Below are 25,888 nucleotides of genomic sequence, written 5' to 3'. Positions count from 1 at the left end.
TCTGAAGATGCTGTGGTCACCCCCACGCCCTAGTACAACTCAGGCTGGTTAGAAGTGGGAGGAAGAGGGGCGCCGGTCGGCTCAGTCGGTTAAGCAGCCGACTTTGGATTTCGGCTCAGGTCATGATCTCATAGTTCATGAGTTCGAGTCCCACGTGGGGCTCTGTGCTAAAGCATGAAGCCTGCTTCAGATTCTCTGTCTCCTTCTCTTTCTGCCTCTCTCTCTCTCTGTCTCTCAAAAATAAATAAATGAACATTAAAAAAGTTTAGTGTGTGTGTGTGTGTGTGGTCTCCCTATTCAAAGAGCAGATTTATTTTTTAATTTTCCAAGATTCAGTAATACATGGCTAAAAAGTCAAAACGTTCTGGGTAGAGTAATTCCAAGTAATTTATGTAGATACTCCACCCCCAGGGGCGCCTGGGTGGTGCAGTCGGTTAAGCGTCCGACTTCAGCCAGGTCACGATCTCGCGGTCCGTGAGTTCAAGCCCCGCGTCAGGCTCTGGACTGATGGCTCGGAGCCTGGAGCCTGTTTCCGATTCTGTGTCTCCCTCTCTCTCTGCCCCTCCCCCGTTCACGCTCTGTCTCTCTCTGTCCCAAAAATAAATTAAAAACGTTGAAAAAAAAAAAAAAAGATACTCCACCCCCAGGAAGATGGGACCTTAACTCCCCGCTCCTTCAGTGTGGGCTTCATAGACTGACTCCCTTCCAAAGAGCACAGTATAGAAAGAGGGAGAAAAGAGTAGCATCTCAGGGAGAAACCTGACAAATATTACCTCAGTCAGGCGATCGAGGTTCCCTCAACCGTGATGAGTCATGTTCTCGGTATATAACCTTCACATGAAGTAATGAGAATGACATGTCACCTCTGTGGTCTTCCTCCCGCAAACCTATAACCCCAGTCTCCTCATGACAAGAACAGTCCACAAAATACCCGATCAGTACTCCTTAAAATTGTCAAGGTCATCAGAAACAAGAAAAATCTGAGAAGGTGTCACAGTCGAGGGACATCGGCAGAGACGTGACAGCTAAATGTAATGCGGTGTCCTGGCTGGAATTCCGAACAGAAAAGGGGCATTAGGAAAAAACTAAGGAAACCTGAATAAAGTTTAGACTTTTGTAATCATGATGTATTAATATTGGTTCATTCATTGTAACAAATGTACTACATTCATGGTCATCATACAGGTCACCGAGTGTGGGGTATATGGGAACCCTGTACCACCTTTACAACTCTTCTGTAAATCTAAAACCGTTCTAAAAAATAAGGCTCATTTTTTAAAAAGTCAAAAGTTTCAAAAAGGTATTCAGTGACAAGTTTCCCTTCTACCCTCGGTCAGTTGTTCAGTCATCTTCCTGAGCGAACTGCCATGTTTCTCCCCAGGGAGGTTCCAGTGAGGGAGTCTGGCTTCCACAACTAGATGGCTGGCTCTGAATCTTGAAAGAGAGGAAGAAAAAATACCCAGGGGTGCCTGGCTGGCTCATTCAGTGGAGCATGAGACACTTTCTTGATCTCGGGGTTGTGAGTTTGAGCCCTATGTTGGGTGTGGAGAGTACTTAAAAAGAAAATCTTTAAAAAAAGGAAAACCTGAGGGGCTCCTAGGTGGCTCAGTCAGTTGAGCGCCCGACTCTGGATTTTGGCTCAGGTCATGATCCTAGGGTGGCGGGATGATGGTGCCCCCTGCCCGGCTCTGTGCTAAGAGTGCCGGGATTCTCTCTCTCTCTCTCTCTCTCTCTCTCTCTCTCTCTCTCTTTGCCTTTCTCCCACTCATGCTCTCTCTCTCAAATAAAAAATTAAAAACATTTTTAACTGATGAAAAACAATTTTAAATAAGGCACACATGAAAAATTACTAAGTGCCTTTCAAGATATTAAAACCTTTTTTCTTAAATTTTTTAACATTTATTTATTTTTGAGACAGAGAGAGTCAGAGCATGAATGGGGGAGGGTCTGAGAGAGAGGGAGACACAGAATCCGAAACAGGCTCCAGGCTCTGAACGGTCAGCACAGAGCCCCATGCGGGGCTTGAACTCATGGACTGTGAGATCATGACCTGAGCTGAAGTCGGACGCTTAACCGACTGAGCCACCCAGGAGCCCCAAAACAAACATTTTTTTTAACGTTTATTCAGTTTTTTAGAGACAGAAAGCAAGCAGGGGAGGGGCAAAGAAAGAGGGAGACACAGAATCCAAAGCAGTCTCCAGGCTCTGAGATGTCAGCACAGAGCCCTTACGAACCAAACCCGTGAGATCATGACCTGAGCTGAAGTCAGACACTTAACCGACTGAGCCACCCAGGCGCCCCTTTTCAAGATGTTTTAGATCACTGGCTAATAACCCCACCTATGGGTCATCCAGGGGAAGTAATTTTGTCTGACATAGTATTTACTATTGATTAGGGCCCAGATTTTCTATAGGAAGTTAAGAGGTTAACCTGTAGAAGACTGATAAGCAGCAATTTATTTTTGTCTGGCAGAAAAAAAAAAAGTTATGGTGTTATTGCCGGGTAAGAATTAACTTTTTTTGTACCTAACTTTTCAATCTCATTCTGGGATTCGTATTTCCACTGTCAGTAATGGTTTTTCGTTTCCTCCTTTGATCCTTCGTTCATCAAGTACTTAAATACATCTTGGTACTCCCTATATATTTGTATTGTTCAAGTTTCTCTTGGTGCAGATTTTACATGGACGAGCAGTAGCATGCCATACACGCTGTTCCACCCATTGAAGACTTTCACTTGATACCTCTTAGAGATAGTTTCATATCAGAACGTAAAGAGCTTCCTTACTCGTTTTACCACTGTATAAAATACATCATATGGATGTATACTTATCACAGCCATAAGCAATTTAGCTAGTCCCCTGCTGATGGACACTTAGGTTGTTTCCACTCTTAGTATTGCAAATAGCGCTGTGTGGACAACCTCCTAAGTAGATTAGAGTAGAATCATTTGTACAGATCTGGTTGGGAGAGCACAAGGGGCTCCAGAGGGCAAAGGAGCCTTAGGGAGGGACCTGATCACCTGCTCCCAGCCTGGCCTAGCCCATCTTTCCCTGACTTTGTGCCCGCCTGGCCTCCTCCTCCTGCTTCCTCCTCTCCATCCTGAGCTCCTGATATCTCCAGATAGGAAGGGCCAACCTTCGATTCTCTCCAGGCCTGGACTCTGGCTTGTGCTGTCTGGGCGATGAGGGTGCCTTGGAGAGGCGGATCTTTGGGGCTTGGGGCCTGGGGCTGCTATCGTCCCTGGGTTGTAGCCACTGAGGGCACATACTCAACACGCCCTGAGGGCTCTGGTAGGGGATGAGGGCCCGGGGGCCAGGGGCTACCTGGGGGGGCTGGGGATCTGGGGGCGGGGGAGGGGCAGTGCCTAGCAGCTCTGGCACAGACTTGCTTCGGGTGCCCAGTGCAGGTGGGTGCTCAGGGCACAGGGTGTGGCAGGCAGTGGTGAGGAAGGGACTGGCCAGGCTGGTCGTGATGGTCACAAGGTGGTCCAGGACACCCCCCTCCTGAGGAAACCGGGCAAAGGGGAGGCTCAAGGTGGCCTGGAGTCGCTCTAGAAGAGATGGGGCAGCCTGGGCCTGGGCCTGGGCCTGGGCCACGAGCCCAGGCAGGGCTGGCCACTCGGGCTGGTAATGCTGGCTGAGCTGCTCTATCTGGGGGCGCCGCAGCAGCTTCCGGATCCTTTGCACGGTGTCGAAGCTGTCAGTCAGCACTGCCCACTCTAGGGCCGTCTTGCCCCGGACAGGATCCACCGCTGTCAGCTCAGCACCTGGGAGGGGGCACAGGAGTGGCGTGCGATGGGACAGGGATTGGTGAGTTGCAGAAGGGCAGACTCTTTAGCAGCAGGCCTGATTGGGGTCAGATGAAAAACCATAGAGTCCCACCCCGTCGCAGCTGGAATCCGGGAGCCATAGGTGGCTATAGCCTAGGGACAGTACCAGTCCCGGATCCCAACTTCCCAGTATAATGAAGGTGTTGGCTTTCTCTGGGATGCCTTCCATCTCTGACAAGGCAGGGTTCCAGGGACACGATGATGTGTAGTTGGGGCATGTGGCTGCGTGGGACATGCAGGGACCCTGGGTGGCTCAGTCAGTTAAGCGTCCGGCTCTTGATTTTGGCTCAGGTTGCCATCTTGCGGTTTGTGGGATCGAGCCCCCAGTTGGGGCTCCATGCTGACAGTGCAGAGGCCGCTTGGGATTCTGTCTCTCCCCCTCTCTCTCTCTCTCTGCCCCTCCCCTGCTCATGCTCTCTCTCTCTCTTTCCCTGTCTCTCTCTCAAAATAAATAAATAAACTTAAAAAAAAAAAAAAAGACTAAAGAAGAAAACTGAAGTCCAGAGAGGGGAAAAGACTTCAGAGGGACCTGTTGGGGGTCTCCGAACCTGGAATAGAATAAGATCTCCTGGGGCGCCTGGGTGGCTCAGTCAGTTGGGCATCTGGCTTCAGCTCAGGTCATGATGACTTCAGCTCAGGTCAGCTCATGGTTTGTGAGTTCGAGCCCCGCGTCGGGCTCTGTGCTGACAGCTCAGAGCCCGGATCCTGCTTTGGATTCTTTGTCTCTTTCTCTCTCTGCCCCTCCCCCACTTGTGCTCTGTCTCTCTCTGTGTCTCAAAAATAAATAAATGTAAAAAAAAAAAAAAAATTAAAAAAAAAAAAGAATAGAGATCTCCTGAGCCAATAAAGGGGTGGTGTGCAGGTTGCTCAGAACAGGGGGAGGCCCGAGCTGCACCTTCTGGGCAGGTGGAGTGGGGCCCTGCTGGTTCCCACTCCCCATTCTTCTGTTCATCAGCACACCCCTCAAATCCAGGTGGGGGGAGAGCAGTCAACTTGGGACAAAAGAGGGGTGTGGAGTTTCCTCCTTTCGCACCCCAGACACAGTTAGATGGCTTGGGGAAGGGAAGAGCTGGAGGCGGGGTCCCCCAGGGTGATGAACAGAGGGCAGCCCCACCTCAGGAAGAGTGAAGGCCCAAGACTGCACGAACAGTGTGAACTTCACTCCAGAACAACCCCACGCAGCCACATGCCCCAACTACACATCATCGTGTCCCTGGAACCCTGCCTTGTCAGAGATGGAAGGCATCCCAGAGAAAGCCAACACCTTCATTATACTGGTAAGGCCCAGAGAGGGAAGCCATCTGTCCCAGGTCACTCAGCTAGTGACAGAGCCCGGACCAGAACCCAAGTCTGGTTCCAGATAGCAGCCTTTCTTGTTTTTCCAGCTGGTCTAGGTTATCCTCCCTGGACCAACATTCACCATGGAAATAGAGCTATCCAAGAGCTAGACTTTGTTGATTGTGAGAAGCTCAAGCACACTCCCCTCCTCCAGGAAGTCGGCCTAGATTGATCCTCCATCTCCACTTCTCTCTTCGACTATACAGCTGACTTAGTGTCAGGCTGGAGAGCTTGGGGAGGGACTGGAGGTCACAAATCCCGGTCCAGGCCCCACGCACCTGCCAGGAGGAGGGCCGCCACACATTCCGAACGGTTCCGAATGGCGGCCTTCATCAGTGCCGTTAGCCCCCGCTGGTCCCGGCGCTCCAGGTCCAGGCCTGGGTAGTAGTTGAGCAGTAGACTCACCAGAGGCACATGACCTGCGAGGCACCAAGGACAGAGCTTAGCTGTCCTGGAAAGAGAGTGATGACGCCCCAAACACTCCCTCCACCAAGCACAACAGTGTCCATGGTGGGAGAACCTTATACAAAAAGTGTGGGGTTGTGGCTCCATCTGAAGTGGGGGGGGGGGGGGATGGTAGGAGGTAAGGTCAACAGTCTGTCACCTGCTTGGGCAGCCAGCATGAGGGCTGTGTCCCCTTCCTTATCCTGCTGGTTCACATCGAGGAAAGGGCAGCGGCTGAGCAAGGCCACAACATTCTCAAAACCGCGGTAGCAGGCGACCATAAGACCTGTCTGGGGGAGGGGCAGCTCAGCTCCTGCTCTCTTTTCCAGGATCTCTTTGGGGCCCCTGTGCCCTCTAAATCCACACCATTCCCAGAGATGTCCCAGCCTCCAGGAAGACGCACCCTGGCTCCCTCCCTCCCTCCCAAGGATGCAGGCACTGAATGAGCGGCGCTGGGGACTCAGAGTTGCACCAGCTGCCCTGGGGAGCACCTGGGGTGGCTCACCCTCCCATTGCCATCCACCTGGACGGCCTCCTCCGGGGAGACCCCACCATCCAATGCGGCTTGGAGCTGGACAGGATCATTGCGGACACAGGCCCAGTACAAGGCCCCCAGCCTGCAGCCTGGGGCAGGGGTCTCGCTGCCAGGGCAGGACGATGCCTCCGACATGTCCGGCTCTCCCCGGCACAACGGCCGCTCTTCCTCTTCCAGCCCGGGGGGCAAGAAGACCCGTCGCTCCGCCTCACGCGGGTGCCATCTAGAACACAGAATGGAGGGGAGCAGTGTCTCCCTGTATCCCAGGGTGGGGTCCCAGCACCCCACCCACCTTATGAGAAGACAAGTTGTGGGCCGGGGCCCTAAGAGGGCAGCATCGTTCGCTGGGAGGATCCCAGCGAGAGTCAAGGAGAGGGGTGGTCTTCCCTTTCCCGCAGGACCTTACCCGGCGGCGTGTGGAGGATCCCCGGGAGGCAGCCATTGCCGGGGGCTCACAGCATCCCGCAGACTCCCGGGAGCACACTCCCCGGGTCTCCGGGCCGGCCCGACGGGGACTCTCTGTCCCCAGAAAGCAGCGCAGGTAACAGATGGCTGGACTTACGGAACGAGCTGCTGCAAACACCCCGGGGCTGAGCTGGATCAAGCTGGGTTAGTAGGGGATGGGGGGTCGGGAGGGGCGGTTGCTCTCCTCCCCCAGCGACCCGGACCCGCCCTGGAGCCGGCCCCGAGTGGGCGGGGCCCGAGTCACGGTGGCTCCTCCCCCAGCTCCTCCTGCACCAAAAACACACCCTTCGGAGGCTGGGGCGGGGGGAGAGGGGTCGCGAGGTGTCCCCCACCCAACCCCGGAAAGCCCGAAGTCCCTTTCCCTTCCGCCAAGCGGGGGTGCTGGAAGGAGAGGGTGCAGGGCAGATGTCTCCCTGAATAGGGGCTGGGACTGGGGGAGGTGGGGCTCCGGGGGACCCCCGGACCTATTCTTTTGAGGTTCTGGGGAAATTAAAACATAAAGAATTGCCTAATTAGGAGTACATAAATTATGATGGGGGCTCCTGGGTGGCTCAGTCAGTTAAGCATCCTACTTTTGATTTGGGCTCAGGTCATGATCTCACAGTTTGTGAGATCCAGCCCCCTTCCAGCTCCAGGCTGACAGGATGGAGCCTGCTTGGGGTTCTCTCTCTTTGCCCCTCCTCTTCTCGCTCTCTCTCAAAGGAAAGAAATAAACTTAAAAAAAAAAAAAAAAAGAAACCATGACATAGTAAGTTTCATGGACTAGTTTTGGTATGGTAAATTAAATACAAAATATTTAAATTGCATTAATATTAGATAATTGAATGAAATTAGTTATAATTATTTATCAATAATTATTAAATCATTCTTTAAACTAATACTAAATATTAAATTTAATCGGTGAGTTTTGGACCTCAGTTGTAGAAAATTGAGCCAACCATATTCCTCTGTTTATATCACTCCCACGATCAGCATGTACAAGATCTTTTTTTAAATTTTAGTTTATTTGAGGGGTGCCTGGGTAGCTCAGGCTGGTGGGCGTCCAACTTTGGCTCAGGTCATGATCTCACAGTCTGTGAGTTCAAGCCGGGCCTCGGGCTCTGTACTGAGCTCCGTGCTGTCAGTGCGGAGCCTGAAGCCTGCTTCAGGTTCTGTGTCTCCCCCTCTTTCTGCCCCTCCCCCACTCAAGCTCTGTCTCTATCAAAAAATGAAAAAATGTTAAAAAAAATAAATTTTAGTTTATTTGGTTTTTCTCTTTCATCCCTGATCCCTACAGCCGATTCTTCTCATCCTTCCGTTTACCAACTGGTACTTATATATCCTTGAAAATGTACATTGCATTAGAAAAAGTAGTGTTGGGGGCTCCTGTGTGACTCAGTCTGTTAAGCGTCTGACTTCGGCTCGGTCATGATCTCACAGTTCGTGAGCTCGAGCCCGTGTGGGGCTCTGTGCTGACAACTCAGAGCCTGGAGCCTGCTTTGGATTCTGTGTCTCCCTCTCTCTGCCCCTCCCCCACTCATGCTCTGTCTGTCTCTCTCAAAAATAAACATTAAACAAATTTTTTTTAAAAAGTAGTGTTGGGGGGCGCCTGAGTGGCTCAGTCGGTTGAGCGTCCGACTTCAGCTCAGGTCACGATCTCGTGGTTCACAAGTTCAAGCCCCGCGTCGGCTCTGGGCTGACAGCTCAGAGCCTGGAGCCTGCTTCAGATTCTGTGTCTCCCTTTCTCTCTGCTCCTAACCCACTCTCTCTCTCTCTCTCTCACAAATAAATAAACATTAAAAAAAATTTTTTTTAAATAGTGTTGGGGCGCTTGGGTGGCTCAGTCAGCTGAGTGTCAGACTCTTGATTTCCCCTCAGGTCATGATCCCAGGACCCTGGGACCCAGCCCCGTGTCTGAGCTGAGCACGGAACCTGCTTGGGATTCTCTCTGTCTCTCCCTCTGCCCCTCTCCCACGATCGTATCCTCTCTCTCTCTGTAAAATAAAAAATAAAAAATAAAAAAGGTAGTGCTGATGTATGAATGTTTTTAACCAACACCTTAGAACTGTGTGACAAAGCTCATTCTGTTTTTTTTTTTCACCCCACGCTGTTTTTGAGATCCACTCCTCCTTGCTTTCTGTGCTGTGTGCTAGTTAGGAATGTCTTGGGTTGTAGTTAACCAAAATCTGGCCTCTGGGTGTGGTGGGCACCAACATCGATTCCAAACTCCTTTTTAGTGTTTCTCCTGAACTACCGAAGGGAAAAAAACTAAAACGACACTTCCTCGATTCCCTCGCGTTAGGAATCTGTGATTTAGTTTCTGCTCTTGTGCAAGACATAAATTTGGAACAGAGCTAAATACCATGGGACATCTGTTTTGCTGTCACAGATCAGGACAGATGCAGTAGGGCTCTGGTGAGCAGCTTCCTGATTCATCGGCTTCCTGTAGCAGTGACTGCTGCTTCCCGATCACCGGCAGAGGTCATGTGCTTGTCGAAGCTGGGAGTTGTTTCTGAACCTAGAACGTGCTTCTCCATTCCTTTATGTTGACAGCAGCCAGATTTATTTCTGTTGTCTACGGCTGAGCCCTAACTGACACAAATGGCTTAACTAAATAGGGGTTTATTCTTCACACAAGATTAAGAAGTTCAGGGATAAGCTGTTGGTGTTGATATAAACTAATGATGGCAGGGGCCTTCTCTGGGAGTCTCTTGACTTTTCCTCATGGTCACAAGATGGCTGTGTACTTCCATCCACAACAGTAAAATGTGGTGAACGCACACCATGGAATTCTATGCAGCAGCTAAAAGAAATCTAGTAGATTATGTGTTAGACATCACTCATCAGATGGCACAATCCCCATCTCTAACCCCCGTCTCTCTAATCACTTTTTAGTTAAATGTGACCACATAACACAGTTTTGGCCAGCAAAATACAAGCAGCGGTCTGATGGGTGACTCTCCTGGGAAAATCTTTGCTCTCTTGCTAAAAGATATGGGGCATACTTTTTACCTCCGTCTTTCTCCCCTCTTCTTCCCGCTGCATAAAATTGCACCGTTGTGGGGAGCCTGGGTGGCTCAGTTGGTTGAGTGTCCGACTTCAGCTCAGGTCATGATCTCACGGCTTGTGGGTCTGAGCCCTGCGTCAGGCTTTGAGCTGACAGCGCGGAGCCTGCGTCAGATTCTCTGTTCCCTCCCCGCTCCCGCTCTCTCTCTCAAAAATAAATAAACATTAAAAAAAAATTGTTTGTAATTCCACAGTGTGCATCCATCAGATTTGACTTCTCTGTTCTTCCAGTGTTGAACACCCAGTTGCCTCCAACTTCCTGCCACTACAAATAACGCTGCATGGGGCGCTTGGGTGGCTCAGTCGGTTAAGCGTCCGACTGCAGCTGGGGTCAGTGATCTTGCAGTCCGTGAGTTCGAGCCTCGCGTCAGGCTCTGTGCTGACAGCTCAGAGCCTGGAGCCTGTTTCAGATTCTGTGTCTCCCTCTCTCTGACCCTCCCCCGTTCATGCTCTGTCTCTGTGTCTCAAAAATAAATAAAGGTCAAAAAAAATTAAAAAAAAAACAAATAACGCTGCATGAACATCCCGGAACGCATCTAGTAGGCCTGTGAGAGAGTGTCTCTGAGACTGCTAGGTCACAGGGCACATATATGCTTAATGACCAGGTATTGTCAGATTGCGCCCTATTTCTGAAGTGTGCCCACCAGCGATGCAGAAAAGCCTCCCTACATCCTTGGCCACGCTCGTAATTATCCAGCCTTCTAATTTTTGTCAATCGGATGGTACAGAACTAGAAGGTAGTATCACTATTTTCCACCGGATTTTTCTGGTTATCGACAAGGTGAGCATCTTTCCAAATACCCGAGAGCCATGCTTGTGTCCCCTGCTGCAAACCGCCTGTTCCTAGCCTTTGTCCGATACTCTGTTGAGTTTTCTTATCTTTTTCTTATTGCTGTTTCAGGAATTCCTTTTAATAGTCTAGATAATAAACCCATTTCTAAATGGGTTTTTTTAAAGTGTATTTATTTATTTATTTATTTATTTTGAGAGAAAGAGAGGGAATGAGTGGGGGAAGGGCAGGGAGAGGAGAGAAACAATCCCAGGTAGGCTCCACGAGCCCAATGAGGGGATGGATCCCGCGACCCTGGGATCATGACCTGAGCCCAAATCAAGAGTTAGACACTCAACCGACTGAGCCATCCAGACGCCTCCACTGTCAAATGGGTTTTTAAGTGTCCCGACTGTACCATATACAGTTCTGTACCACGTACACCTTTGGAAAGTCATCAAAATTTCTCCTTATGCTTTGTGCCGTTGGGTCTTTGTTTAAGAATTTTCCACTCCAAGATCACAAAGATCTTCATTTCCTTTTATTAATCTTGCAGTTTTATTCGTTTTTACTTTCCTGTTTTGGGGGGATAGAGAGAGAGAGTGCGTGGGCATGAGGGCACAAGCGGGGGAGGGTCAGAGAGTGAGCGGGAGAGAGAGAACCTCAAGCAGGTTCCAGGCTCAGCATGGAGCGCCCTACTTGGAGAATGATCTCATAACCCTGAGATCATGACCTGAGCTGAAACCAAGAGTCAGACGCTCAACCGACTGAGCCACCTAGGTGCCCCTGCAATCTTTTTTTAAAAATTTTTTAATGTTTATTTATTTATTTATTTATTTAAAAAAAATGTTTAATGTTTATTTATTTTTGAGAGAGAGAGAGTGACAGAGCACAAGCAGGGGAGGGGCAGAGAGAGAGGGAGACCCAGAATCCAAAACAGACTCCAGGCTCTGAGCTGTCAGCACAGAGCCCGACGTGGGGCTCGAACTCAGGAACCGTGAGATCATGACCTGAGCCAAAGCTGGACATTTAACTGACTGAGCCACCCAGGTGCCCTTGCTATTTTGTTTTTAATAGTTAGTCTTTAATCCATCTGAATTTATTCTCATATACAGTATGAAGAAGGGATCTGTTATGAATTGTGTGCCCGCTAAAATTCATATGTGGAAACCCTAACCCTCAATGTAACTGTATTTGAAGACAGGGCCTTTGTGGACGTCCTTAAAATTAAATGGGGGGGGGGGGGGAGGGCCTACCCCTCCCCCGCTTGTACTCTGTCTCTGAAAAATAAATAAATGTAAAAAAAATTTTTTTTAATTAAATGAGGTCATGGATTGGGGTCCAAATCCAATAGGGTTGCTGTCCTTTCAAGAAAAGGAAGAGACACCAAAGGTCCCTCCTGTTCTCTCTGTTCCTTTTTTCTTTTTATAATTAATTAATTAATTTTGAGAGGGGCGGAGGGGAGGGGCAGAGAGAGAGAAAGAATCCCAAGCAGGCTCTGCAGTGACAGCGCATGACCCCTACACAGGGCTAGAATTCACGAACCATGAGATCATGACCTGAGCCGGATTTGGATGCTTAACTGACTGAGCCCCCCAGGCGCCCCTCTCTGTCCCTTTCTTTCTCTCTCCCCACTGCCCCTGTCCCGTGTGAGATAGTGGAAAGGCCAAGTGAGGGCACAGTGAGAAATCTATGGTATATAAGCCAAGGAGAGGGTTCTCACCAGAAGCCAACCCTGTTGGCACTTTGGTCTTGGACGTCCAGCCTCCAGAACCGTGAGGAGATACATGTCTGTTGTTTAAGCCATCCAGTCTGTGCTAATTGTTGGGGCAGCACAAGCAGCCTAATGTACAATACAACTTCGTTTCTCTCCAGTTAGTGAGGTGACCCCATCTATGAGACAGTTCTCTCTCCTTTGATGTCTAGTGTCACCTCTATGGTATACGAACTGCGAATTCTCTTTAATGTTTCATGCTGTGTTTGAGTTCTCTGACGTCACCTTTTTAGACTGCTCTTCCACGAAGGCCCCCTTGATTGTATTACTCTAGCTTGGGGGTCTGTCTGACTGCCTGACAGTGGGGTTCTCCATGTTCGAGTTTCTTTTTCAAAACCGATTTTTATTCTTTCATATAAAATTGCAAACAAATTTGTTTTCCTTTAAAGCTTGCCTTTTTGCTCTTGCTGCCTTTAAAATCTTCTCTTTGTCTGTGGTGTTCTAAAGTTTTACTCTTGGGGCGCCTGGGTGGCTCAGTCGCTTAAGCATCCGATTCTTGGTTTCGGCTCAGGTCATGATCTCACAGTTCGCGGTCTGAGGCCCACCTTGGGCTCTGTGCTGACAGCATGGAGCCTGCTTGGGATTCTCTCTCTCTCCCCTCCCCCTTCCCCTCCCTGACTCACGCTCCAGCTCAAGCGCATGCATATGCGCACTCTCTCTCTCTCTCAAAATAAATAAACTTAAAAAAATTTTTTAAATAAAGTTTTACTCTTATGTGTAGGCATGAATTTCTTACTGTTTATCTTTCTTCAGATGTTGTATCTATCCTGCTTTTGGATCTGTAAATTGTCCTTCATCAATGCTGGAAAATTCTGAAAATCTCCCACTAAGTTCACCTTGGCTCTGTCAAAGATAGACTGTGGATATTGTGGGGTGGCTGGCTGGCTCAGTCGAAAGAGCATGAGCCCCTTGATCTCCAGGTTGTGAGTTCGAGCCCCATGTTGGGTATAGAGAGTACCTGAATAAATAAAACTTAAGGGGTGCCTGGGTGACTCAGTCGGTTGAGCATCCGACTTCGGCCCAGGTCATGATCCCACGTTTCGTGGGTTCGAGCCCCGCATCAGGCTACGTGCTGACAGCTCAGGGCCTGGAGCTTGCTTCAGATTCTGTGTCTCCCTCACTCTCTGCCCCTCCCCCACTCTGTCTCTCTGTCTCCCAAAAATAAACATTAAAATAAATACATACATACATAAATAAAATAAAACTTAAAAAAAAGAAAAAGACTGGAAATTGAAGCTCAAGTTTGCCTAATTCAACAAATATTTTCAAAAATGTTTTTTAATTTATTTTCGACAGTGAGAGAGAGAGAGACAGAGCATGAGCAGGGGAGGGGCAGAGAGAGAGGAGACACAGAGTCCAAAGCAGGCTCCAGGCTCCAAGCTGTCAGCATAGAACCCGACATGGGGCTTGCACTCGTGAACCCCAAGATCATAACCTGAACTGAAGTGGACCGCTTAACCAACTGAGCCACCCAGGCGCCCCCAACAAATATTTTCAGACTAAAGTAGATTCCATGTTTTGTTTCCTTGTCTGGGTTCCTGCCTTCCCTTAGAGTTTAACCTAATAAATTCTTGCTATCTGGCCAGCTCTTCTAAGCTTTTAAAATAATTTGTATTTGTATTTTAACTAGCATTTTTAAAATAAATTTTTAAGTTTGTTTATTTATTTATTTATTCATTTATTTAGAGAGCACAAGCGGGGGAGGGGGCAGAGAGAAGGAAAGACAGAATCCCAATCAGGCTTCATGCCACCTGCACAGAGCCCAATGCGGGACACGAACTCATGAACCTTGAGATCATGACCTAAGCTGAGATCAAGAGCTTAACTGACTACACCAGCAGGCAGCCCTTAACTGGCATTTTTGCTGTTTTACATGGGAATAGCAGTCCAGAGTCTAGGCAGTCATGCTATTGGAAATAAAATTTCCTCTAATCCTAATTAATTAAAAAACAATCTAATAGGAATATGGGCAAAAGACGTAATTAATTCATAGAAGAAATACAAACGGCCAATAAACATTTGTAAAGATGCTTAATCTCACAAGTAAGCAGGAAAAGGCAAATTAAAACAATAATGAAATATTACTTTGGGTCCACAGCTTAGCAAAAATTAAACATTAATAATATTAAGTGCTTACACTGTTGGGGGGAATGGAAATTAGTGAAGTATTTTTGGAAAGCATTTTGACAGCATCTTTCAAAATAACAAATGTACATACACATGAACCCAGAAATTTTGCGTTTAGAAATCTTTCCAAAACAGTACTTGCATATGTGAACAAAGATATACTGTATATACTTTGCAGCATTGTTTCTAATTGTAAAAAAAAATTTCTAACTTAAATGTTCATTAGTAGAGGAAGGGCTTGAAAAAATATGAGATATATCACATGAGATTATGTATGCCTCCATTAAAAAATAATTAGATCCATATGGACTACTCTGAAAATATCCCTGAGACATGTTGTTAATTGAAGAGGAAAAAAAAACGTGTGTGTGTGTGTGTGTGTGTGCGCGCGCGTGTGTGAGATCGGCTACTTACATGTATGCAAATGCATACAGAGGCCTGGAACAGTAGTTGTAAACATTGGCTGTACCCTGTACTCACTTAGTCACTTTAAAAACAATAGTATGGGGGGCGGGTGCCTGGGTGGCTCAGTCAGTGAAGCGTCCAGCTTTGGCTCAGGTTGTGATCTTGAAGTTAGTGAGTTCCAGCCCAGCATCGGGCTCTCTGCTGTCAGCACAGAGCCTGCCTCGGATCCTCTGTCCACCCCCCCCCTCTCTGTACCTCCCCCACTTGTGCTCTCTCTCTCTCTCTCTCTCTCTCAAAAATAAATAATTAAATAATTAACAAACAAACAAACAAACAAACAAACATTAAAAAAAATAGTGATGCCTGGCACCCACTCCGGAGATTCTGAGGTAATTAGTCTGAGCACAATTTGGGTGATGGGATTCTAAAATCTCCCCATGTGGGGCGCCTGGGTGGCTCAGTTGGAAGAACATGTGACTCTTGGACTCAGGGTTATGACTTTGAGTCCCATGTTGGGTATAGAGAGTACTTAAAATAAATAAATAAATTTTTTTAATTAAAATAAAAAAGGGGCGCCTGAGTGGCTCAGTGGAGCATCTGGCTTCAGCTCAGGTCGTGATCTCATGGTTTGTGAGTTCGAGCCCCAAAGCGGCCTCTGTGCTGTCCGTGAGAAACCTGCTTTGGATCCTCTGTCTCCCTCTCTCTGCCTCTTCCTTGCTTGCGCTCTCTTTCTCTCAAAAATAAACATTAAAAAAAAAAATTAAAATAAAAAATAAAATCTCTCCATGTGATTCTAACATGTAGCCAAGTCCCAGGACTCTTGTAAATGACCTGTGTTAAAGCATCGCTGGGGTGCCTGGGAGGCTCACTCGGTTAAGCCTCCGACTTCAGCTCAGGTTGTGATCTCACAGTTTGTGAGTTCGAGCCCTCCATGGGGCTCTGCGCTGACAGCGCAGATCCTGTGTCTCCCCCTCTCTCTGCCCCTCCCCACTCGCGCTCTTTCTCTCTCCCTCTCTCAAAAATAAATAAACATTGAGAAAAAAAATTTTTTTAAAGCATTGCCAGTGTTTAATTTGAGGGAGGAGAATAGGAATGAGGTGAAAGGAAACCCCATGTTTTCCTTTTTCAACTTCTATGATGTTTGAATCTCCCACCAAGATAATTACTACTTCAGGGCGCCTGGGTGGCTCAGTCAGTTGAGCATCCAACTTTGGCTCGGTCATGATCTCACACTTTGTGGGTTCGAGTCCTGCACTGGGCTCTGCGCTGACAGCTCAGAGCCTGGAGCCTGCTTCAGATTCTGTGTTTTCCTCTCTCTCTGCCCCTCCCCTGCTTGTGCTCTTTCTCTCAAAAATAAATAAACATAAAAAACATCATTATTACTTCATAACAAAAGGGGAAAAAGAATCACAAAGATTTCCCTGATTATTTCCTCCTCTTCCTCCCCAACTGCCTATATGTATGTATATATATTTTAAAGTAATCTCTACACCAAACCTGGGGCTCGAACTCCTGCCCCCAAGATCCAGAATCATGTTCCACAGCCTGAGCCAACCAGGCTCCCCTCCCCAATCTCTCTTGTACACAGAGTTCATCGCTTCTCAGTGTTGCCTCTAAACGGCACCCATTCATTCATTCATTCATTCATTCAATAACTATTAACTGAAACCTGCTTTGTGTCAGACACTTACTTTGGCTCTTCATACGAGTTATCATTAATCTTGTTCTTGGCTATTTCCCTCACCTTGGTCGTCCTTGTCTCCTGTATCTAGCAGTGTTAGCCACTCAGGAAATGCAAGTTCCTGGACAGTCTCTCCTCTGGCCTAAAGAGCCTCCTCCTCCCCACCTCCAGTGCTGTTCAGCAATGACTGTAAAGGCATAGGAGACTTTGGTCTGTGCTGAGAGGCTCCAAGGACATCTAACTAGGTAAACGGGAATTTCATTTCACATTTTGCTTTTCCAATTATCTTCCTCCAAGCCTAGAGAAGCTACCTCTGGTTCAGCACAGAGCACCCCCCACACAGCCTCGGCAAGGGTCTTGTTCTGCAAGGCCACTCTCAGCCAGCAGGTGGCAGCCCTGGGCAGGAATTAGGGGAACATCCTCAACCCAGCGTTGAGGTTACAGCATAAGGTCCTGGGGTTGGGTGTAGGGGCAAGGTCTTGGGAGGGCAGGTGCACAGGAGGAGGGAGATGGAGTCCCACTTTGGGTCCCAAAGCATGGTAGACAAGGCATTTATTTCTGTAGATCAGCTTTAGCCAAGCTGACTGGATACCCAGAAGGTTTGTGAGGTTTCTTTTACCTTCTGCCTGCAGCAAAGCTGTTCGATGGTGCCCTGTCCAAGCTTCTGTCCTCAGGAGGACTGTATGCTTGTCCCTTCCTAACCTCCTTTCCGGTTCCCCAGGCTGGGTGTTGACCCTCCTCGTGCATGTCTTTGCTGTTAGGGATGATTGTGGTAGAGGGGGACTGGAGGTTGCTGGGTAATGCCTAAAATATGATGACATCCTGGGTGTTACAGGTACATTTCAGTCAGGGCCTCAGTGTGGCAGTGTCGAGGATTAACCATGAGGGAACAGTACAGGCTATCAGGTTATCGTCCTTCTGATCTCTTAGCTGCTGGGGTCTTCTGATGGGGGTACACTAGAATGCTCTTTTCTTGCCACTCCAACTTCCTTCCCTTCAGTCTTGATCTCCTCACTGCCTTCTGTCTGTCCATCTTCTTTCTGCCTGCCTGACTTCACCTCTTCTCCATCTTTTCAGTTTTGATCTTTCTCATCTCATCGTCTGGATCTTTCCATCGTCTATCCTTCTAACACTCTCTTAAGCCCTGATCACATACATTGTCTGGAGCAGTGGCTTGAGTCTCTATCTAGTCCCTAACCATCATGCCATATCTCCAACCATCTAATCCTTTGGGCCGGGGTTTGCAGGAGTCTTGACTTGTGGAATTCAATCAGAAGGGAAGGGGAAGATTTGGGGAAAGTGTAGTGGCACATCTATAGAGAAAGAGCGCAGCAAACTCTAGAGTTAAGTTTGGAGCACAGGCCAGTCACTGGGAGGGAACCAAATGTACTGTCATCTCAACCTCTGGCTTTCTTCCAGGGTCTTTTTCCAGCACAAGCTCCCTATTCCCACCCTACAGGCCTGGTGGCAGGTATAGCGGGGGCGGGCAGTCAGTAGGGAAATGGCCTACCCCAGCTGAGGAACTAGACACGGGATAGGACCCAACATGGTGGGATAGAGAATGGAGGAGATGACCTCTGACCCCAGCTCTGGCCCCTTCTGGGGGTCCCGTGTGACCTGCCATAGGTCATGCCCCCTCCTCCCTTACCATATCTGCATCACAAAACCCACAGCTCGTAACTCAATGCCAGCCAGGGAAGTCTGGGATTGATTTAGGATCCCTTCTGACCAGTTCACCACCACTGGACTATGGCCCCTGGGGTGGAGGTGGGGATGAGGGTCATGGGTGAAGTTCAGGCAGGGGGTCCCGACGACCACTACATCATACCTGTTGCACTCTTAGTGGATGTGTTGGGGGGAAGGGTCCAAGCACAGGAGTTCAAGGTTCTCACTGACCAGCCCCTTCCTGGCTCAGCTCAGGGCCATGCCGAGGGAGCAGTGGCCATGGCCTAGTAAGGATTCAGGGACAGTGTCCTCAGGATTCAGAGCCAAGGCATCCTACAAAACAGAGATTCTTGTTACCCACCAAGAGGGCGCTCCGATGGGTCCTAAATGCCCCACCCCCAATCTCAGTTACGCTGAGTTACTCAAAGCCAGGTCTCCCCACCAGGAATGCCATAGCCCAAGACCCACCACATTCTACATTTATATTTCTCCTGGTGCATTTCTTACCGTTCGTTTCCCTTCATCCACCTTTCCATTCTGGAGATACCACTGAAGAATTTCCTCTACTTGGAATATTTCAAACGTTTTTGACCATCACCCACAGTAAAATACATCTACCTCTGGCCCCAGGACACATAAACATCCACAGAACTAAAAGCCAAAGTTTTATGTAACATTGTACATGATGTTTTCTACTCTATTCCATTTTGTTGTTTAAAAATGATTTCACAGGGAGGTGGTGCCTGGGTGACTCAGTCAGTCAGTTAAGCGTCTGACTCTTGATTTCTCTCTTGATTTTGGCTCAAGTCATGATCTCTTGGTTTGTGAGATCAAGCCCCACGTTGGGCTCTGGCAGCGAAGAGCCTGCTTGGGATTCTCTCTCTCTGCCCCTCCCCCTCGCTCAAGTGCTCTTTCTCTCTCAAAATAAATAAATAAACTTAAAAAAAATGATTTCACTGGGGTGCCTAAGTGGCTCAGTCAGTTGAGCATTCGACTCTTGGTTTCAGCTCAGGGCGTGATCTTGGGGTTCATGGGTTCGAGCCCCCCATGGGGCTCTGCGCTGATAGTGAGGAGCCTGCTTGGAATTCTGTCTGTCCCCTGCTGCCTCTCAAAATAAATAAACTTAAAAAAATGATTTCACAAACAACTAAGGAGCTGGCACTTACAGTTTATAAGTAACCTCTTATATTTTGACATCTTCACAAGCAGTAAAGCCCATTTTATAAAGAGAAAAATCCCTATTATCTTCATAAAAGCCCAGTGAGAAGGTAAGGCAGGGTTTATCATCAACCCATTTTATAGATGAGAAACACAGACACTGAGCGGCTAGTGGACCTGCTTGAGATCCCCCCTCTCAGCAACCCCCCCCCCCCCCCCCCCCGGTGATTTTCTGAGATGGGATTCCAAGCCAGGTCGTCCACGTGCTGGTTTGCAGTTCCCTGTGCCCCCAAATCTTCTCTCCCTCCCTCTCATCGCCAACCCTCCCAATTGACTTCATTGTCTCTTTCCAGTTTGAAGGCCATCCCCTTCCAGGAACATGAGGGACAGAGCAGCTGAGTAATTCTGTTTTCTTGTCATCTGTTAACACTGCACCATCTGCCAGCTCTACCCTGGGCTCCTACCGTCTCCGTGAGATGCGGGACGGCAGGGGAAGGGGTGGGGGGCGGTAAGGCTGCTGCCGTCCTGGAGTCTGGACCTCCGGGCCCCCCTTCACCAGGGAACTCCGAAATACCCACACAAGGCTCATTTTTCTGCTCAGCCCCAACAGCAGCGGGCTAGAATTACAGGGATAAGCAAGGGAGCGGAGCGGGATGGGAGGAAGGACTTCCTGACGTCACAGGGATAAAACAATAGGATCCACCCCTCCCCCACTCTCAGGGTCTTGTCTTCAGGCCTCCACACCTCCACGGTGGAGACGGTGATGCTTCAGAGCTGTGAGGGTGACCTGATCCCAAGCAGCAGAAGCCCTGCAAGCCACTCGGGGTGAGGGCAAAGCAAGTCCATCTCACAGGGAGCCCAGGAAGATTTATGAGGCCTCGGGTGTGGCTGGCTGTTACTCAGCCTCTGACTTTTTAATTCCCCAGTCTCCTCACCCACCCCGCCTCCTCCCCAAGAGGGCCTTTGTGCAGGACAATGAGGAATCTATAAATTCCGGGGGACAGGGATGTGGGGGAGGGGAGCACTGGTCATTTCAGCTCAGCATCGACAGCAAAGGGTGGCCTCCATGGACCCGCCACGTCTCATCAGATCCGCACTAGAGCCCAGAGAGAAGGGTGGGCCATGCCTTACCACGGTCTTTTACGGATAAAGAAACTGAGGCTCCGAGGCAAAAGGTATCTCTAGTCCCTTCTTCATTTATTCCACCTTTCACTCATGTATTTATTCTCCTCTCTTACTCTTCCCCGGGTCCTTCCCTCACTCGGGCATTCACTCAACAAACACACGTGTTCACTCAACGGAAACCCACTGAGTACCAACTCGGTACCAGGGCAAGTCCAGAAGACACAACAACTGGTAAACCCTGGCCCACCCTGGAGGGGCATGCAGCAGTGGACTGTGACTCAAGAAGGGCCAAAGTATGGCTCCAGCCCCCAGCTTCTCAGGCTGGCAGCCTGCACCCTTGTCCTATTCCTTTCCAGCAACAACCCTCTGTGGCTGATGAAGTGCTTTCATGAGCGTTTTTGAATTTAATCCCAGTGCTGGCTCTGGCAGTTAGGTAGTATGTAAGCCTTCCCTAGTCTTTTGCTAATGTGGCCCCAAGAGGATAAGTGGTAGCCCAAGATCACTCCTCTGGTGGGGGGCAGAATACCAGGACCCAGGCCCTTGCCACTGCACCACAGCTGTGGCTGTACTCCTGGGTGCTGTGGGGATCCAGAGCACGGGCCTGGGCTGTGGCCCTACACTTCCTCTTCTACCCACTTGCCCAAACTAGCCGTGTATCCCCCACCCCCACCCCCCATGCTGATCCTTCCCTAACGTTCTGTCCTCCTGTTCCATTCTGCCTTCCTGCTCCACTTATTAAATGCCCCGGGTGCACCTGTGTATTTATTTACTCAACTCACCCATCTGTTGTACAGTAATAACCAACTCAGTGCTTATGATGCATGCATGTGTTTGCAGACTGACCACACATTCTTGTGTGTGTCCTAGTATGTCTCTGCTGAGGATATTAGTATCTACTTTGTTGTACAAATTAAATTAGTTAAGCTATGTAAAGCACTTAGAATAATGCCTGGCACATCGTAAATGCTCAATGAGTCTTGGCTGCTAAGTTTACTGATACTGGAAACCAAAGGCCTGCCCTAATCTATGAGGCATTTAGGTGAAACATAGGTGAATACAGGGATTTGCAGCTGGCTTCTCCCAGGGAGGGGCCCCCTTCGAAGCGACCAAATGGATTAGTATCCAGTTCATTCCCCAGGGACTCCTGCATTCCTTAAATGCGTGAAGTACGTTCAGCACCTCCTAGGTCTGTGCCAGGCATTGCGCTAGCAGAGAATAAGAAAGACACCTGCTGTCATTCTGGTAAGTGAAACAAACCACAAACCAAGTGAATAAAGAAGATAATTACAGAAAGCAGTTAAGTCCTGAAGAAATAGATACAGTTAAGTGACACAGTACACCAGGCAGTTGGGTGTGGGGCTGCTGTAGCATTGTGGTCAGGATTGATGGGGAGCTGACAACCCTGTGAAGGATCTGGGCAGAATGTTCCAGGCAAAGGGAACAGCAAGACCGAAGCCAGAGGTGGGGAAAAGCTTGTCAAGTTCAAGGAATAAAAAAGGCACCCAGTGTGAGTGGCATCTGGGCAGAGGGGAGAGTGAACTAGGAGAGGTCAGAATAGGCAGGGGCAGTGTTAAGAAATTAGGGCTTTCCTCCAAGGGAAGCTACACAAGGTTGTTAAACAGGGAGTGACGTGCTCTTTTTTTTTTTTTTTTTTTTTTCCTGATTGGTATCTTTAACGTCCCCCTGGAAACTGTGTGAATTGACGGTCAGGGTCCAAGAGAGCAGACAGAAGACTTTGCAGTTGTGCAAGGAGGTGATAGGGGCTGAGACACAGGAGGTGGGGAGCTGGGACTGATCCAAGATACATCTTAGAGACAGAAGGGACAAAATTTGCTGGTGGACTGGACAACAGGGGAACGATGGGAGAGGAACTCAGGAAGAAAGAACCAGGGAAGCTCAATTGGTAGAGTCATCTCTGTCCTGAGCCATGAGTGTCCTCCAGCTCTCTTTGGCCCTGCCCCAGAGCCCCAGAAGCCTACTCTAGCCATTTACTCTCCCCCCTGTCTACAGTCAGCAGTCCTAAATCAGGGGCAATCCAGACCCGCTCATCGGGACCCTTTGTAAGAAAAAGTCCCTTGCCTTCCTCCAGAAAGAGCAGCACCTGCCAAGACCCAAGGCTTGGACTTCAGACCCCTTTTAACCTCTCCACCCGGCCCTCGTTTAGAACACAACCCGCACAACCTTACAGCTCCCCTCTCCCCAGCCTGGACCACTGGCCCAACCTGAAAATCCTAGGAGCTTTGAGACCTGCGGGCGCTGGGCTTGTCGGGACACGGGCCTGCAAGCATTCTGGGGCCGGGAACGGGAAGGTGGGGCTTGGCTTTCCCTAAGGGAATCTCCCAGCCGGTTCCCGGGGGAAGGAAGTCCCCTCCCGGGCCGGCGCCCCGGCCCCGCCCCGCCCCGCCCCCCCGCCGGCTAGCTGGCCGCGGAGGCCGCCGCCCCTCCCGCCCTGGAAAGCGCTCGCAGCCGGTCTTCCGGCCTCGGGCTACGGGCGGGGGAGGGTCCGAGCCGTAATTGCTGCCATCTGCTCCCTCCCCTCCCCCACCCCCGCCTGGGGGAGGGGCCGGGGCGCGCACCGCACGCCCCTCTGACGCCCGGCCCCCGAGGGGCGGGGGCTTCGGGTGCCTCGCGAACCCTCCTAGGGGCGAGTGCTGGGGGGTGGGCATGGGGAGCGCGCCCGCAGCCTTTCGTGGGGAGGGGCCGAGGGGTCCCGAGCTGAAGGCACAGCGCTTTACCAGACACCGAAAACCAGCGTTCGGGTTCTGCCCCTCGCGGGGTCGGGACTCCAAAGGGTCCTGGGGGGCCCACCCGCCTCTACTCACACGCGCGACGTCTGCACCGGTCTGTGGTTAAGGCCGGCGTTGGGACATTGACGCATCGATCTCTGTCTGAACAGGACGGATGTGACTGTGGGCGGGGAGGGGGAACCCAAGGCCGGGGCCTGGAGCCCGCGCGCGGGCGAGCCAGGGCGGCTGGAGACAGAACTTGGCCCTCAGACACCAGGGGCCGGGCTGAAAATCCTCCCAGTTACTACCCACTCCCCACTCGGAGGAGCTTGAGTCCATTACTTCGAGCCTCAGAGCCCTCAGAGTCCATTTCCTTGTCCGTAAAAACGGGATCCCCAGCTCCTACCTCTCAGGTGATTCCAAGGAGGGCGAGTTGCTAGTTCTGGGAAGATGGGGGTGGGTGGGTATCGGGCCTTCTGTCTGGCCTGGCGGAGTCCCTGGAACAGTGGGAGTGGGCCCTGTGGAAGGTGCTTGGCAGCTGAGAGCCTTGAGGAGGCAGGCAGAGGGAGGGTGGGCTAGGGACAGGAAGCCAGGGAACAGATCTTGGGAGCAGCCTCACTGGTTTCAAGCCCATCTCTGGTGACTTCTCTGCAACGTCAGCCTCAGGAGGTGAGGATATTGTCTGGCCTCTTTATCCAGCACTGATGATAGCTCTGGGGGCATTGGGGGTGCTCACAGGGCAGAGGAGAGTACCCTACTGCCCGGGTGCCAGGACCCACTTGCCTAAACACATCTTCACACACACCCAGGGGTCTACATAATCCTCCAAGTGCAGAAGCCCACGTGATCCCCAGCGAGGCCTCCCTCCTTCTTGCCAGGGCCACAAGACCTCACCTTACATCACACAATGTCTGCTGCCTTCCCCTCCTACAACCTTGCCAACTCTAACAAACCTGTGTTTGTCCCAAGAGCCGCTTCCAGAGGGGCTGAGCTACAGCCCCTCCGCCCCCCAACCATTCCCACCACCAACCTGAGGGCCCATTCCTCCACACAGGTGAGCCCCAGGGATGCCAGGAGGTCTACTCCCAGCCCCTGGAGAGGCTCTCACTTGGAGGGGAGGCAGCTTGAGACATTTGGGAATCACAACAACCATCAAGACAACCCAGGGCACTGCCCTGGGGAGGGGTCCAGAAGACGCTAGGAGTCAGTGGCTTCTGCGGTGGGGCTTCAAGGAGAAACAGAAGTTAACCGGGGGTAGAAGAGGAGATGTGGTGTTCCAGGCAGAAGGAACAGCATGTGCAAAGGCTTGGGAGTGTGAAAATCTGACGGGTCTGGGGACGAGTGAGAAGTTTGATGGGCCTGGACCAAGAGTATTGGAGGGGAGCTGACAGGGATGGGAGGGACAGGGTGTGAAGGGTGGATGAAGTGACATATCACTAGGCCAAGGGATTTAGACTTGGGTTTGTTGTAGCAAGCTACAGTGTCTGCGCAGAAAGAGACAGACAAGAACATAAATGGCTAGAAGGAGTGAAGCTGACAGGAAGTGAGATAAAAAGGTCAGTGCCAGCCCAGTGATAAAAAGGCCATTCACCCATCTCCTGGGGACTGGGGCACATGCAAGCCCCAGGGATCCCTTCTGAAGGGCACAATTGTTACTCGGGCCCCAGCCAGTTATTGTCATACTGGCGTGTGAGCTTAGTGTGGTCAGATATTTTCAAGAAAAGAAATGCAGATGTTTATGTGTTGCCTGCAGGTTTTTCAATGTTGACAACCTTAAAACGGTGTGTGTGTGTGTGTGTGTGTGTGTGTGTGTGTGTCCAAAACACACCTAACACAGATGTACGTGCAACCGCTGCAGAGTTACTGGGAAGCTGTTGGAAGTTTTGTAAGGAGGGAAATGATCTGAATAGCAGGCCTGGGTTTTAGGATGCCCACTCGGGGGCAGTATGGAGGAGTGGCCTGGTAGGGGGGACAGTTGCAAGTGTCTGGACCAAAGGGGCTGAGGACTGAACAAAGGCAGCTGACCTGGAGAGGAGGGAGGGCTCCCAGACACAGTGTAGGGGTCTTCGGGGATTAGCCCTTCCTGGGGGCGTTAAGGGTTTAAGTCTCCTATCCTTTTGTCCCCTTTAAGAGATTGCAAAAACATCATCTAGTGGGTGGGGAGGCCTATTTGGAGTGGGATGCCCCTGAAAATCCTGAAAGTTGCACCGTGGCAGGCCACCCCGAAGGAGGGAAAGACGGGGTAAGACATTCCAAGCAGCCCGAAGAGGGAGGGGCCGTGTTGGGGGAGGGGCTCAGGAATCCGCCTGGCCTTCAGGAAGACCCCAGCCAGCCCTAATGGGAACCACACGTGGGGTGAGCTGGAATCCCGGATTGCCTGTGACGTTTGGCTTTGGAATTGGACACTTGGCTCAGGTCACTCCTGACCCGCTCAAGTCTGAGGCCTCCCAGCCCAGCTCCCCTCCTAATTGCTGCCAGACGTATTCGGCCCTGTACCCAGCTCTGGGGCCGGCCTGGGTCCCCCATCTCTCACTAGAAGAGCACCTACATTCTGAGGCAGTAGAGGGTTTTCAGACAAGAATTCTAAAACGCTTGATGCTCTCAGAATAGCAGGACAAGAAGTCCTTTCCAGTATCTCCCCCAACAAGATCCCCTGAACTTCACACAGCTCCCAGAGCCCTGAGCTGCTTCTGGCTTTGCAGAAACTGGCGCCCTGGACCTCCAATCCTCCACTGCGGCATCCGTAGGGTGCTCTATGGCTCTGGCAGTCTTAGCTTCCTCCATACCCCGCAGTGTTAATTTC

At 50.2% G+C, this 25,888-nt stretch overlaps 1 protein-coding gene across 3 annotated transcripts in view; it reads right to left on the bottom strand.

The window, feature by feature from the left end:
* Nucleotides 1-2,441: 2,441 nt before the first annotated feature.
* Nucleotides 2,442-25,888, bottom strand: part of ANKRD33 (ankyrin repeat domain 33) — a 46,656-nt gene continuing 23,209 nt past the window's right edge. The window contains exons 2-6 of one of the 3 annotated variants that reach the window (XM_060657578.3): nucleotides 18,240-18,409; nucleotides 6,116-6,368; nucleotides 5,771-5,900; nucleotides 5,445-5,585; nucleotides 2,442-3,765 (exon numbers count right to left, since the gene is read on the bottom strand). In XM_060657578.3, the coding sequence (XP_060513561.1) occupies nucleotides 3,035-3,765; nucleotides 5,445-5,585; nucleotides 5,771-5,900; nucleotides 6,116-6,280 (1,167 nt within the window). In that variant the 5' untranslated portion in view covers nucleotides 6,281-6,368; nucleotides 18,240-18,409 and the 3' untranslated portion in view covers nucleotides 2,442-3,034. Of the gene's footprint in view, nucleotides 3,766-5,444; nucleotides 5,586-5,770; nucleotides 5,901-6,115; nucleotides 6,369-6,551; nucleotides 7,270-18,239; nucleotides 18,410-25,888 lie in introns of those variants that run through there. The other 2 variants (XM_060657577.2, XM_060657582.2) reach the window with 2 other exon arrangements.

This window comes from Panthera onca, chromosome B4 (genome assembly GCF_046562875.1).
Source record: "Panthera onca isolate mPanOnc1 chromosome B4, mPanOnc1 haplotype 2, whole genome shotgun sequence".
NCBI classification, from domain to species: Eukaryota; Metazoa; Chordata; class Mammalia; order Carnivora; family Felidae; genus Panthera; species Panthera onca.
The sequence above is the reverse complement of the archived record's forward strand: the minus strand, read 5'-3'. Positions and strand labels throughout refer to the sequence as shown.